This window comes from Oncorhynchus mykiss, chromosome 25 (genome assembly GCF_013265735.2).
Source record: "Oncorhynchus mykiss isolate Arlee chromosome 25, USDA_OmykA_1.1, whole genome shotgun sequence".
Taxonomy (NCBI): domain Eukaryota; kingdom Metazoa; phylum Chordata; class Actinopteri; order Salmoniformes; family Salmonidae; genus Oncorhynchus; species Oncorhynchus mykiss.
Genome location: NC_048589.1, coordinates 10,746,085 through 10,760,462, shown reverse-complemented (window position 1 = coordinate 10,760,462; position 14,378 = coordinate 10,746,085). Strand labels below are relative to the sequence as shown.

The 14,378-nt window shown below is 44.6% G+C and overlaps 1 protein-coding gene across 2 annotated transcripts in view; it reads right to left on the bottom strand.

The window, feature by feature from the left end:
• The window catches only part of LOC110505328 (kinesin-like protein KIF13B), an 88,484-nt gene that overhangs the window by 4,617 nt on the left and 69,489 nt on the right, over positions 1–14,378 (bottom strand). Inside the window, exons 26-39 of one of the 2 annotated variants that reach the window (XM_021584502.2) lie at positions 13,081–13,230; positions 11,889–11,918; positions 11,692–11,791; positions 11,386–11,512; positions 9,828–9,883; positions 9,521–9,645; positions 9,074–9,349; positions 8,462–8,614; positions 8,083–8,160; positions 7,840–7,890; positions 7,544–7,673; positions 5,754–5,887; positions 1,205–1,267; positions 170–869 (exon numbers count right to left, since the gene is read on the bottom strand). In XM_021584502.2, the coding sequence (XP_021440177.2) occupies positions 170–869; positions 1,205–1,267; positions 5,754–5,887; positions 7,544–7,673; positions 7,840–7,890; positions 8,083–8,160; positions 8,462–8,614; positions 9,074–9,349; positions 9,521–9,645; positions 9,828–9,883; positions 11,386–11,512; positions 11,692–11,791; positions 11,889–11,918; positions 13,081–13,230 (2,173 nt within the window). The remainder of the gene's footprint in view (positions 1–169; positions 870–1,204; positions 1,268–5,753; positions 5,888–7,543; positions 7,674–7,839; positions 7,891–8,082; positions 8,161–8,461; positions 8,615–9,073; positions 9,350–9,520; positions 9,646–9,827; positions 9,884–11,385; positions 11,513–11,691; positions 11,792–11,888; positions 11,919–13,080; positions 13,231–14,378) is intronic. The other variant, XM_021584503.2, reaches the window with a different exon arrangement.

The following is a 14,378-nucleotide window of genomic DNA, read 5'->3' as shown; positions in this document are numbered from 1 at the left end:
GGGAATAAGGTTTAGTACTTTGAATTTCCTAAACACTGCCTACTTTGATGTGTATGCATACGGACAAGGACAGGGCCCTCTACGTTTTCAGGTTACTTCCTTAAATTCCATTGCTTATGATGTCATTATGTTAAGTCATGCGATTCCTTTGTGAACAGTAAACACACACCTGACGGCGAGTCGAGCTCCACCCCGACCCATACGCCCTCTGCGAACTTCGTGTTGCCCACGTAGCGCACCGTCCCGCCCTTATTGGCTCCCACCGACACGCACGCCCCTTCTCTCAGCCAGTCAGGCAAAACGAAGTCGCGACCGCGGTCCTCATTGTCCAGGATGATCTCCAACCTCTCCAGACTCCCTTGTCCTCCTCTTCCTCCCTCCTCCTCCCCAAGGACACGCTCCTGCAACGACTTCAGGTCCGACGTGCACACCCTCTGCACTGAGAAGGGCTTGTTGCCTGTCACCACGCTGTTGACGTTGGAGCCGGGACCGGTGGTGGCCATTTTGTTTTCGTACTGAGGAGATGCAGCAGTAACACCGTTCCGGTCAGCTCGCTGCTGCAGATGGGTTCTGGGTAATGTAGTTTCAGGAGCACTACTCCCCTTCAGCCTCACCCCTGCCTCTAGGAGGGTGAGGGAGGAGGATGGACGGAGGGGGGTGGTGGGGTGGTCGCCGCCGGCAGAAACCTCGGACAGGGTTGCCGAGGAAACGCTAGTGGAGAAGTAGCCACTGGAGGCCTCGCTGATGGGGCTGAGGGGGTAGTCATGCGGGTCATGCTGGGAGGACGGAACAGGAGTGGCTTCAGGAGACTCCGACCACCTGTCATTGGTCAGGGCCGGGATCAGGGCTGTCCTCGCTACCATAGCAACCTACGGGGAATTGACGGCAATGGCAATCACACCTCAGACAGGGATTTAAGAATTATTCAACCCAACTCAAGACTGACCGGAGCAAACCATGACATCATACTGCCTGCCTATCGTTACCACCTCGACCACCACCATCATCCTCGTAATGAGATTCTCAGATCCACTAGCTTACTACCAACCATAGCTTCATATTACAGTCAATACCACAGAAATATAATTCACTCACTCTATTTATATGGTCAATATACTGTCTCAGCCTGAAGAATGGTTGTAAATCTCTAACCAACTCAAACTAGACTGATGTCTAAACTAACTACAAATAGACTGGAACTTACCGGTTCTATCCGGATCCTGCTGTCTTCAGGCCCTGTCGTCTGCATGATGATACGAGGCATGTGCTGCCAGGAAGAGAGAGAGAGAAACACAACTCTGTTCAATGGGAAAGAAGAAACACTTCAATGAAATACATAAGTATTCTTTCACATTATACTCGACTAAGAGTTTAATATAAAATCCAAAAAGCTCAGCCGATTATATTCGGCTCTTCACAAAAATGGTTTTAATCCATACAGAATATTTTTTTAATCCATTGTGGCGTTATCGGTCTTTAAAGCGTGACTAACAAATGCAGCGTTAACAGAAGTGGAACCACAGCATTGCTACATCTTACTGCATTGGCAATACATCTTGTCTATATGGAAATTAAACAGCAAGCTTGGCTGGGCTAGACCAACATAGTGTTCAGCAACGTTAGACTTTACTGTATAGGCTATAGACATGGTATTAAATAAGCAACCCATCAACTACTTTACAGACAGGTGATGTAAGAAATCACTTCGCTATGTAAACCGCTCATGTTGTTCATCCACTTAGACAATTGTTCCAGCTAAAAAATAAAAAATAATTATTGGAAAGAGATGTACAATTATTTTCTGTCCAATTGTTTTTATGTTCCTCTACCTCAGGGTTTCCCAAACTTGGTCCTGGTCCTGGCCCCCCTTTGCCCCAGCACTACACACCTAATTGAAATAATCAAAGCTTGATGATGAGTTGGTTATTTGAATCAGCTGGACACAAAACTAAATGTGCACCGGCGGGCCAGGACCAAGTTTAGGAAACCCTGCACTACCTTATAGCACGTGTGTGAAACTCATTCGACGGAAGGGCCGAGTCTCTGAGGGCTTTTGCTTCCCCCCTCACCTGGTTGTCTAGGTTTTAATTGAAAGGACAAGCCAAAAACCAGCAGACACTAGGGCCCCCAATGGAATGAGTTTGACAGCCCTGCCTTAGAGCAATGCTTACGAGGCGCCATTATAACACTAGACAGCTCGAGAAGATGGGGAAAGAACCAAATTCTTGGAGAGATGTAGGGAGTAGTAGTTCGCCTTCTGTGTTAAACCTTTCACATTTTACCTCCATTGAAGCTAACATTTAGATTTTTATTGGGATCGCCATTAGCGACAGCTTGCCTTCCTGGGGTCCGACACCACGAAAAAGACATTACAAACAAAAATACTTTCGAATTTACATATATTTAAATACATAGACAAGCAGAGTTACATTACTGCACATTACACTATCAAAAGTATGTGGCCTGCTCTTCAAAAATCTCATTACAAAATCATGGGCATTCATATGGAGTTGGGTCCCCTTTTGCTGCCATAACAGCCTCCATTCTTCTGGGAAGGCTTTCCACTAGATGTTGGAATATTGCTGCGGGGGACTAGCTTCCATTCAGCCAAGAGAGCATTAGTGAGGTCGGGCACTGATGTTGGGTAATTAGGCCTGGCACAGAATCGTCTAGAATGTCATTGTATGCTGTAGCGTTAAGATTTCCCTTCACTGGAACTAACGGACCTAGCCCGACCATGAAAAACAGCCCCAGACCATTATTCCTCATCCACCAAACTTTACAGTTGGCATTATGCATTCGTTCTCCTGGCATCCGCCAAACCCAGATTCATCCGTTGGATTGCCAGATGGTGAAGCATGATTCATCACTCCAGAGAATGCGTTTCCACTGCTCCAGAGTCCAATGGTGGTGAGCTTTACACCACTCAAGCTGACACTTGGCATTGGGCATGGGGATCTTAGGCTTGTGTGCGGCTGCTTGGCCATGGAAACCCATTTCATGAAGCTCCCGACGAATAGTTATTGTGCTGACGTTGCTTCCAGAGGCAGTTTGGAACTCGGTAGTGAGTGTTGCAACCGAGGACAGACAATTTTTTATGCACTACGCAATTCAGAAAATCAAATAAAATGTTATTTGTCACATGCGCCAAATATAACAGGTCTAAAAGCAATGGATCGGTCAAGGTATGGACTAAATGGTAATACTGGTCATTTCAAATCATGGCAGGAAAGATTATTGGGACAAAGCCATAGACTTCTATACTCTTTCCTTATACCTTACATTGAAATGCAGCACTTGGCGGTCCCGCGTTCTGTGAGCTTGTGTGGCCTACCACTTCACGGCTGAGCCGATGTTGCTCCTAGACATTTCCACTTCACAATAACAACACTTACAGTTGACCGGGGCAGCTCTAGCAGGGCAGACATTTGACAAACTGACTTGTTGGAAAGGTGGCATCCTTTCATAGGATGCCATGTTGAAAGTCACTGAGCTCTTCATTAAGGCCATTCCAATGTTTGTCTATGGAGTTTGCATGGCTGTTTGCTCAATATTATACACCTGTCAGCAACGGGTGTGGCTGAAATAGCAGAATCCACTAATTTGAAGGGGTGTCCACATACTTTTGTACATAAAGTGTACATACGCCTTAAAGACATGCTCCGGTACTTTGACAACTAGTATGTTTCAAATGTCCAGCTTAGGGCTGGATGTGTCAATGTGTACTTCATACATCCATAATCTGAGTAGAATTACTGTTTTATCTCAATTACCTACGAAATCCCTAGTTTGAAAGACTGTTTTCTGGAAGCTGTGCTGCGCCATTTTCCCTACATTCCCCCCCAAGTGGGCCATTTCATGTTCCAGCCAATGATAATCAATCTCTCGCCAATTGAGTGACAGGTAGCAAGAAATACACAGCAGAGCCAGAGAGAGAGAGCAATGACAGGGTGCACACATCTGCACATATGTGATGTAGTACGCAATTTTCGGGGACCACTTTCACAACTTCTGGCTCTGAGATTTTATGTCTGGTGGGTTAAGTATGTCTGTCAGAGCTATATACAGACAATTTGGTATCTTCAACACAATTTTTCACACAAGAATTGATGCAGTCAATCTCTCCTCTACTTTGAGCCAAGAGAGACTGACATTGAAAGGCAAGATGTGCTGCTCTGTTCTGGGCCAGCTGTAGCTTTTCAATGTCATTCTTTGCAGCACTTGACCAAATCACTGGGTAGAAGTCAAGATTAGATAACACTTGAGCTGGCAGGACTTGTTTGGTCAACTGAGGTGTTAAAAATGCTGAAAATCTTTTAATCACAGACAGTCCTCTCCCCATCTTTACAACAATTTAATCAATATGCCTTGACCATGACAATTTACAAATGTACAGTCTAAGGTGAAACCAAGAAGTGTATTCTCTTCAACAGCCACGTCACTTATTACAAGATTCAGCTCTAGAACTTAGGGAATGATTTGTACCAAATACAATGCTTTTAGTTTCAGATATGTTCAGGACTAGTTTATTACTACCCACCCATTCCAAAACTGACTGCAACACCTTGTTTAATGCTAGCGGTGGGTCATTAGTAAAAATAGAGAACAGTAAAGGGCCAAGAAAGCAGCCTTGCGGAATACCACACTTTACAGAAGCTTCCATTGAAAAAAAACCCCACTGTGTTCTATTGGATAAATAGCTCTCAACCAAGGATATAAAGCCATAACACAGACATGTTTCCAATAACAGATTATGGTCAATAATATGAAAGGCTGCACTGAAGTCTTTTTTCAGCCATTTGTGTCAGTGCAGTGCATGTTTAGTGCTCTTCTCTATAAGCATACTGAAAGCCTGTTGTTAATTTGTTCACAGAGACATAGCATTGTATCTGGTCAAACAGCTTTTTTTTCAAGAGTTTGTTTAGAGCTGATTGGTAGGCTGTTAGAAGCCATTGTATCACAGTGTAATAATGACCATAATCCCAATAGACAGCTCCAGATCACTCTACCCCCAGCTTCACCACCCCAGGTGTGCCCGTCTCCCACTGTGTAAAACAACTCTAAATCACAAGTGTCAGGTGGGAATCATTTCAGAGCTGCAGTGTATCGAGCAGTGTCTCTCTGAGAGTAGCTCGTCTTATAACCTGTAACACAAGAGTGTGTTTTGTCAGCTCTGCTGGAAGCTGAACGTAACATTCACTATTTTAGACACAATTTCCTCCGAATGCTCTAAAAACCATCTCCACTTTACTCCATTCCACTCAAATGCAGATAATGATAGGCCTTATTGTGATAGCAGCACCTGGTAAAATGCCTGATGGATGACTTGAGCAAATCATCATGTCATATTATGGGGAGAGAAAAAAAAAGGAAAAATAGGCTACATTGAAAAGAAGGCATGGATTTAAGCACTCATTTGGGAGTCAGAGGATGAGGAGACTGAACTACAGTGGAGTATAGACCCACAGCAACCATACATTTTCTCTGGGCTCACAGTTACTGATTGGTGTTGTGGCTAGAAACATGGTTTGGTTTATTTGGGGGAATCCCAGAAAATGGGAAAGGCTTCAGTGGGGTTACAAAAGGGTTTCCCAAACTCGGTCATAGCCCCCCACGCCACCTGGGTGCACGTTATACCAAATAACTAACTCATCATGCTTTGATGATTTGAATCAGCTGAGGGGGGTGACCATTGGTGATAGTTCAAATGTCACTTGGTTACCTAAGGTCAGTGGGGTGTGTGTGAGCCCTACCTGTAGAGAGTGGGGCGAGGGGCGCAGGGGCTCCTTCTTGTCCTCGCGGGCAGGGAACAGGGACTTGAGTAGCTTGGGCATCTGCGGCACCAGGGCTTTGACTGAAAGATAAGAGGCAGCAAGCCCTGAACGACCTGAGGGGAGAACCGGTGAGGGAGGAGGAAAAGAGAGGGTGAGGGGCAGGAAGAAAAGATAGGGGAGGAGAAGAAAGAGAGGAGCAGGAGGAAAAGAGCAAGGGCAAGAGAAGGTTTGGAAGGTGGGGGAGGTGCGAGAGATTAAGACAGGAAGTTGAAAAGCAAGCCCGGGAAATTACAAAAAAAATAAAACATGGCTGGACCAGGTCAGAGAGATGACAAAAAATACATTTAAATAATGGAACATAATAAAATAAAGATGATTTTACCACGTACTAACATATTATAATCATGAAGATTGCAAATTAATCTGAATGATTAATTCTCATTGGCCACAGCCATTAAAATGACATCGCTGAGAGTGAAATCAAACAAAGAAAAACAAACAGGAAATGGTACTACTGTATGTAACACAGGTACACGCACACACCAGGGTTTCTGTTAGGAAAATGTGGCACTGGACAACGTCACCGGGAAGATTTGAATTCACCGGCCATTTGAGAAATGTATCGGACTCATATGCATTGGGTGCGTAGCCCATTAGGGCAGGTAGGTAACTATACTGAAAATATATATAAAGCAACATGCAACAATTTCAAAAGAGTTTTCTGAATTACAGTTCATATTAGGGGAATCAGTCCATTTAAGTAAATTCATTAGGCCCTAATCTATGGATTTCACATGACTGGGCAGGGGCACAGCCATGGGTGGCCCTGGGAGGGCGTAGTCCCACCCACTTGGGAGCAGAGCACGTGAGCGGAGTTGAGCAGTTGGAAATCCTTCTCATCGCTCATGGAGCGCCCCGGCAAAAAAAACTCAGCGATCACAGGGGAAAAAAACTGCAGCTCCAAATTCGCTCTATCCATTAAAATCACAATTTAACCGACACCCATCTATTTTTGTGACTACCTGGACCTTCCATTTGGTTTTGAAGTATTGAAACCAAACCATATGGATTTGAATGAAAATGATTGGAATAAACATGAAGAGGTGAATGTAAGAAGTGTACATCATTTCAAATAAGCTACATGTCATATTAAACAGAATATAAGCACTCTAAATAGGTCAGGAGCCAGACAGGGAGCCTAATGAATTATTTAGGCTATATTATTTCAAGCCTTCCAAGATATACATTGTGAAGCATTTGCGAGTGCGACAAAACAGGCTGGTAGGGACATAAAGCTCTCAGCATTTAAACAACATTTAGTTGTATTAAATCATTATAGTCTGTAAATTGCACATATAGGCTGTGACTTACTTAGAATTAAATACAAATGAACAAAAAATGACTTTGCGCCTTTGAATTCATTTTTAGAAACACGAGTTTGGCCAGTCTGTGGTTTCAGGCTCATGCGATGGTCGCCTGGAGATCCGGCCAGCAGCGGAGAATATCCGCTCCACGTTTGCAGATTACCGATTCAAAGAAACCATGGCACGAACACACGCACGAATTAAAACACAGGACAGAGATGGAATCACACCAGAGGTCTACTGCACAGAAAAGAGAAGGATGATAGGAGAACAGAGAGAGTGAATGTCAAGACTGAGGTAGAGTCAGCCAGTTAACAGAGCAGTCTCAGGGGGAGAAAGACAGAGAGGAGAGGGGCGAGAGGGGAGGGTAGAGCAGTGGTGTAGAGGGAGGAGTCAGGGCCTTACCTTGGTCTGAGTCCTGGCTCTGGTTCTGTGGGGGCATGGTGGGTGGGGAGGAGGAGGGCGAGGGGCGAGGCAGAGTCCGGCTGAACTGGGGCGAGGTGATGAAGATGTCCTGCTGGCTCTCCCAGCGACTCTGGAGGAGAGAAGAGAGAAAAGAACAGCAGAGAGAGAGCGAGGGAACGGGCGGAAGGGGGAGAGAGAATTAAAAGATGTGGGGATTGATCCATGTAATTTGGGCTCTGTATTTGTTCAGTTTGAACACTAACAGTTGTATAGCTTCAACAGGGTTGAATAATCACCTTGTTTTCCAGATTGCAGGTAGAGGACAGGTCCTGTCTGCTGCCAGAGAGCTGAACAAGAGAAAGAGAGGAAGGAAGGAAGGAAGGAAGGAAGGAAGGAAGGAAGGAAGGAAGGAAGGAAGGAAGGAAAAAGAAAATGTAATTAGGCAGACCTCTGCTGCCTAAACCTATTAAATAAATAAATATACCAAGGACCCAGTACCCCAACAGACATGACTTTTGTAGAGAGAATGTGCCATTTACCCTGTGTACACTGGGGGAGCTGAGACTGCGTCTGTTGCCTTTCCCTTTGCCTGCCAGGTGCTCCTTCACCGCCACCTCCTATACACACACACACACGATTAAACACAGTCAAAACCAGGAACATGCAATAGCAGCAACCGTACTGAATTGTCCTGCGATGGACCAACAGAAATGTTAAGTGTTTTTTAGATGGTCGTAATGTGTTGTGGGGATGGGCTCGAGTACTCCATTCAAGGTTTCTATTGGTTTAATAGTAATTGAATACAAGTACTTGAAATGTTTGCAACTATTTAGCAGGTTAAACTTATAAACACTGAAAAAAATGTCAAACTCAACCCAGACATTGAACACAGTCCATCCTCAGTGTGTAAGTGTGTACCTGTCGTAGTCGGTCCAGAGTGAGGATGTTCTCCACAGCCAGGACACTGCGGAGGTATTTCTCGATGGCCGCCTCGTTGTCGGCCGACTTGGGGTTCTCGGCGCTGGCAGCTAGACGAGCCAACATCTCCCTGTCCTCTGAACCCTGTGCGTCCTGAGAGAGACGGGAGAGAAAGACCTGGGAGAGTTAGTAGAGCTGCCAAAAAGACGCAGGATCTCAATTGCTAAAATATTGGTCCCCTCCTAATCTCCTCCCCTTCATCGGCACTGGTCAGCTCAGTTGGTAGAGCATGGTGCTTGCAACACCAGGAGTGTGGGTTCCATTCCCGGGACCACCCCTTCGTAAGATGTACGCACACATGACTAAGACGCTTCAGACAAAAGCGAAATGGTATAGATTGTTATTGTACTGTATTAAAATACATTACTTGACAAAGGAAAACAATATGGTGGAAGCCAAGGGCATCATTAGGTTGGCTCCGTGCACTGAAGGAGAATGCGAGGAAAGGACAGATTTTTAAACAGCTGAGAGCTAGTGATTGTAGTAAGTTTGTACAAAAAAAGAGCCATGGTAACTGACTAGAAATCACAACATTTCCTGTGTATGGCTCACCCCGGGAATGTTGGAGACCACCTCGAAGGTGACCCCGCAGCCGGGGATGGTGGAGCGCGTGGACATCCTCTTCAGGAGGTTCTGGGCGAAGCCCTGTCTGCCCGGGTTCAGGTTGACACAGATCCGTTTCCTCAGCACCAGCTGCATGTCGGCCGGGTGGCTGAGCTGCACCACGCAACGTACCGTCAGATACACCCTCTGCTCTGGCCACACTCCGCCGCGGCTCAGCTGGGGACACTCGTGCACTGTGGAGTCCCATGACGCCTCAGCTTTTACCTAGTGGAGAGGGGATGGGGAGGAGCAGGGTTGTGTTCATTAGGGATCATATGGAAGAGAGACGACAAACAGAGAGTGATTACTTGGACTTTCCCAATGAAAAACGCTTTTGGTTTTCCATTGCAAAAAAAATGATACGGTGTGCCCTAATGAATAGGACCTGGTGCCTACCTCTCCATCATAGTGTTTGACGATCTGCAGGTCGAAGAAGTCGTCCTCATCCTCTCCGCTCAGAGTGGCGTCCCAACCGCCTGCCTCCGGGACCTCCAATGCCTCCTGGGAACTGAAATCATCCGCTGGAGAGAGCGGGGGGGGGGGAGAGCAAGAGGGAGAGAGAGAGAATGAGAAAAGAGAGGGTAAGAGAAAGACATGCGGTGCTAGATGAATGAAAGTGATGTTTTCAATGATTGACGTAATGTTACTCTAGAACAGTCAGAAGAGAGAGAACGAAGAAAAGAAGAGTAGAGAAAGAACTTACCACTAAGGTCCAGGAAAAGCACAGGGGTGTGGGTCTCCATTCCAGGTAGGGGGACCCTGGAGAAACAAAGAAACATGACCAAAGACACTTGTTGAATAATATGGACATTTCCCATAGGAAAACTGTTTGAACCATCTACATCTACAGTGCCTTGCGAAAGTATTCGGCCCCCTTGAACTTTGCGACCTTTTGCCACATTTCAGGCTTCAAACATAAAGATATAAAACTGTATTTTTTTGTGAAGAATCAACAACAAGTGGGACACAATCATGAAGTGGAACGACATTTATTGGATATTTCAAACTTTTTTAACAAATCAAAAACTGAAAAATTGGACGTGCAAAATTATTCAGCCCCTTTACTTTCAGTGCAGCAAACTCTCTCCAGAAGTTCAGTGAGGATCTCTGAATGATCCAATGTTGACCTAAATGACTAATGAGGATAAATACAATCCACCTGTGTGTAATCAAGTCTCCGTATAAATGCACCTGCACTGTGATAGTCTCAGAGGTCCGTTAAAAGCGCAGAGAGCATCATGAAGAACAAGGAACACACCAGGCAGGTCCGAGATACTGTTGTGAAGAAGTTTAAAGCCGGATTTGGATACAAAAAGATTTCCCAAGCTTTAAACATCCCAAGGAGCACTGTGCAAGCGATAATATTGAAATGGAAGGAGTATCAGACCACTGCAAATCTACCAAGACCTGGCCGTCCCTCTAAACTTTCAGCTCATACAAGGAGAAGACTGATCAGAGATGCAGCCAAGAGGCCCATGATCACTCTGGATGAACTGCAGAGATCTACAGCTGAGGTGGGAGACTCTGTCCATAGGACAACAATCAGTCGTATATTGCACAAATCTGGCCTTTATGGAAGAGTGGCAAGAAGAAAGCCATTTCTTAAAGATATCCATAAAAAGTGTCGTTTAAAGTTTGCCACAAGCCACCTGGGAGACACACCAAACATGTGGTGCTCTGGTCAGATGAAACCAAAATTGAACTTTTTGGCAACAATGCAAAACGTTATGTTTGGCGTAAAAGCAACACAGCTCATCACCCTGAACACACCATCCCCACTGTCAAACATGGTGGTGGCAGCATCATGGTTTGGGTCTGCTTTTCTTCAGCAGGGACAGGGAAGATGGTTAAAATTGATGGGAAGATGGATTTTGCACGCCCAATTTTTCAGTTTTTGATTTGTTAAAAAAGTTTGAAATATCCAATAAATGTTGTTCCACTTCATGATTGTGTCCCACTTGTTGTTGATTCTTCACAAAAAAATACACAGTTTTATATATGTTTTATATCTTTATGTTTGAAGCCTGAAATGTGGCAAAAGGTCGCAAAGTTCAAGGGGGCCGAATACTTTCGCAAGGCACTGTATATCCATCTCTCTTGCAAACGCACACTCACTCACACACGCACACACACACACACACACACGCACACACACACACTCACACACACGCACACTCACGCACACTCACACACTCGCACACTCACACACTCGCACACTGACACACTGACACACTCACACGCACATTCCCTGTCTCTCTCACCACTCTGCGGGAGCTCCGGGGATGCCGCTGCCGGCTGAAGGCACCATTACCGCGTTCCTCTCCTCGGTCAGAGTCAGACGCCATTCCAAAAGCTGGGCCTCCCTCTCCATATCCTCCTCGGTCTTTTCTGTAGAGGGAGCACAACAATGTCTTTCTTCCTCAATGCCACACAGATGTGTAGGCAATCAGAGGAATGTGTTTTCTGCCACCACTTCCTGTACCTCATTTCCTGTGCCCTTTGACCTGCCGCCCAAACGTATACAGTACTTCCTCCACTACACATTGACTGTTGTGTGTGTGTGTTACCTGGCTTGCTGACCAAGGTCTGAAGGTGTTGGTCCAGATACTCCTGTCTCTTGGTGAGAGCCGTTAGCCACTGGTGACGCAGACGCTCCAGATCACGCTCCTATTGGACAGAACACACACCAACCAATCAGATATAGCACCAGAAGCCGGTTGTCCCGCGATCTGTCTCTCAGTAGAGATAATCTAATGTTATTTACCTGATAGCTGTCCATCTCATCACCTTCCACCTGTGGGACAAACAAAATACACAATAGTATTAGTCCAAAACACTTTCGTAAATGGCAGCCATTCTTTCTTCCAGTATAGTAATGTATGTGTATACAGTACCACTCAAAAGTTTGGACATCTACTCATTCAAGGGTTTTATTTATTTTTTACTATTTTCTACATTGTAGAATTAATAGTGAAGACATCGAAACTATGAAATAACAAATATGGAATCATGTAGTAACCAAAAAAGTGTTAAACAAATCTAAATATATTTTAGATTCTTCAAAGTAGCCACCCTTTGCCTTGATGACAGCTTTGCACACTCTTCTCTCAACCAGCTTCACCTGGAATGCTTTTCCAACAATCTTGAAGTAGTTCCCACATATGCTGAGCACTTGTTTACAGCTTTTTCTTCTATTCTGCGGTCCAACTCATCCCAAACCATCTCAATTGGGTTGAGGTCAGGTGATTGTGGAGTTCAGGTCATCTGATGCAGCACTCCATCACTCTCCTTCTTGGTCAAATAGCCCTTACACAGCCTGGAGGTGCGTTGGGACATTTTCCTGTTGAAAAACAAATGATAGACCCACTAAGCGCAAACCAGATGGGATGGCGCATCGCTGCAGAATGCTGTGGCGGTTGGAACCAAAAATCGCAAATTTGGACTCATCAGACCAAAGGACAGATTTCCACTGGTCTAATGTCCATTGATTGTGTTTCTTGGCCCAAGAAAGTCTCTTCTTATTATTGGTGTCCTTTAGTAGTGGTTTCTTTGCAGCAATTCGACCATGAAGGCCTGATTCACACAGTCTCCTCTGAACAGTTGATGTTGCAATGTGTCTGTTACTTGAACTCTGTGAAGCATTTATATTGGCTGCGATTTCTGAGGCTGGTAACTCTAATGAACTTATCCTCTGCAGCAGAGGTAACTCTGGGTCTTCCTTTCCTGTGGCGGTCCTCATGAGAGCCAGTTTCATCATAGCGCTTGATGGTTTTTGCGACTGCACTTGAAAAAGCTTTCAAAGTTCTGTCTTAAAGTAATGATGGTCTGTCGTTTCTCTTTGTCTTTACTATTATTCTACAATGTAGAAAATAGTAAAAAAGAATGAAAAACCCTGGAATGAGTAATTGTGTCCAAACTTTTGACAGGTACTGTATGTATGTGTGTTCGTGTGTTACCTGTACGGGTTCGTTGCTGGCCTTGGCCTGGCAAGTCTGTCTGATCTCCACACAGCCCACTGACACGGCCAGCAGCACCTCAGCTATCAGGGGCATGGTGCCGCTATCCTGCACGGACCTCACCTCCACCTGCAGACGCCTTGACTGGCCCTGTAGGTGGGGGTGAAGGAGAGGGATAAGAAGGAAGAAGAGATTAGATATGAAGTTCTAACGTCAATCACCTGTTCGCATCCTCTACAATGGATTAAAGTGAGCTCCTTTCTACCTCAAATTAGTCCTTTTGGCCATTTTGTTTGGTAAGCCCCTTTCCATGGACTAGCCCCGAGTGACACACATGGCATCAACAGAATATAGAACAGTGGGGAGAACGTTTCTTGTCCATTTCAATGGTAGATGTACAGTGCCTTATTGCACATTTTGTTGTTACAGCCTGAATTCAAAATGGATTAAATATTTTTTTATTACCCATCTACACACAATACCCCAACATATTTTCAAAAAGGTTAGCAAATTTATTGAAAATAAAATACAGAAATATCTAATTTACATGAAGTTTTCACACCGCTGAGTCAATAGAAGAGTCTTTCTGGGTAAGTCTCTAAGAGCTTTCCCCACCTTGATTGTGCAACATTTCCCCATAATTATTTTCAAAATTCTTCAAGCTCTGTCAAATTGGTTGTTGATCATTACCAGACAACTATTTTCAGGTCTTGTCATATATTTTCAAGTAGATTTAAGTTAGAACTAACTCGGCGACTCAGGAACATTCACCGTCTTCTTGGTAAGCAACTCCAGTGTAGATTTGGCGTTGTGTTTTAGGTTATTGTCCTGCTGAAAGGTGAATTCATCTTCCAATATCTGGTGGAAAGCAGACTGAACCAGGTTTTCCTCTAGGATTTTGACTGTGCTTAGTTAGCTCCATTCCGTTTCTTTAAAATCCCGAAAAAAACTCCCCAGCTCTTAACGATCATAAGCATACCCATAACATGATGCAACCACCACTATGCTTGAAAATATGGAGAGTGGTACTCAGTAATGTGTGGTATTGGATTTGCCCCCAATATAACACTTTCTATTCAGGACAAAAAGTGAATTGCTTTGCAACATTTTTTGCAGTTTTACTTTAGTGCCTTGTTGCAAACAGGATGCATGATTTTGAATATTTTTATTCTGTACAGACTTCTTTCTTTTCACTCTGTCAGTTAGGTTACTATTGTGGAGTAACTATAATGTAACTAGCAACTGAGTTAGGAAGGACGCCTGTATCTTTGTAGTGACTGGGTGTATCCCAAAGTGTA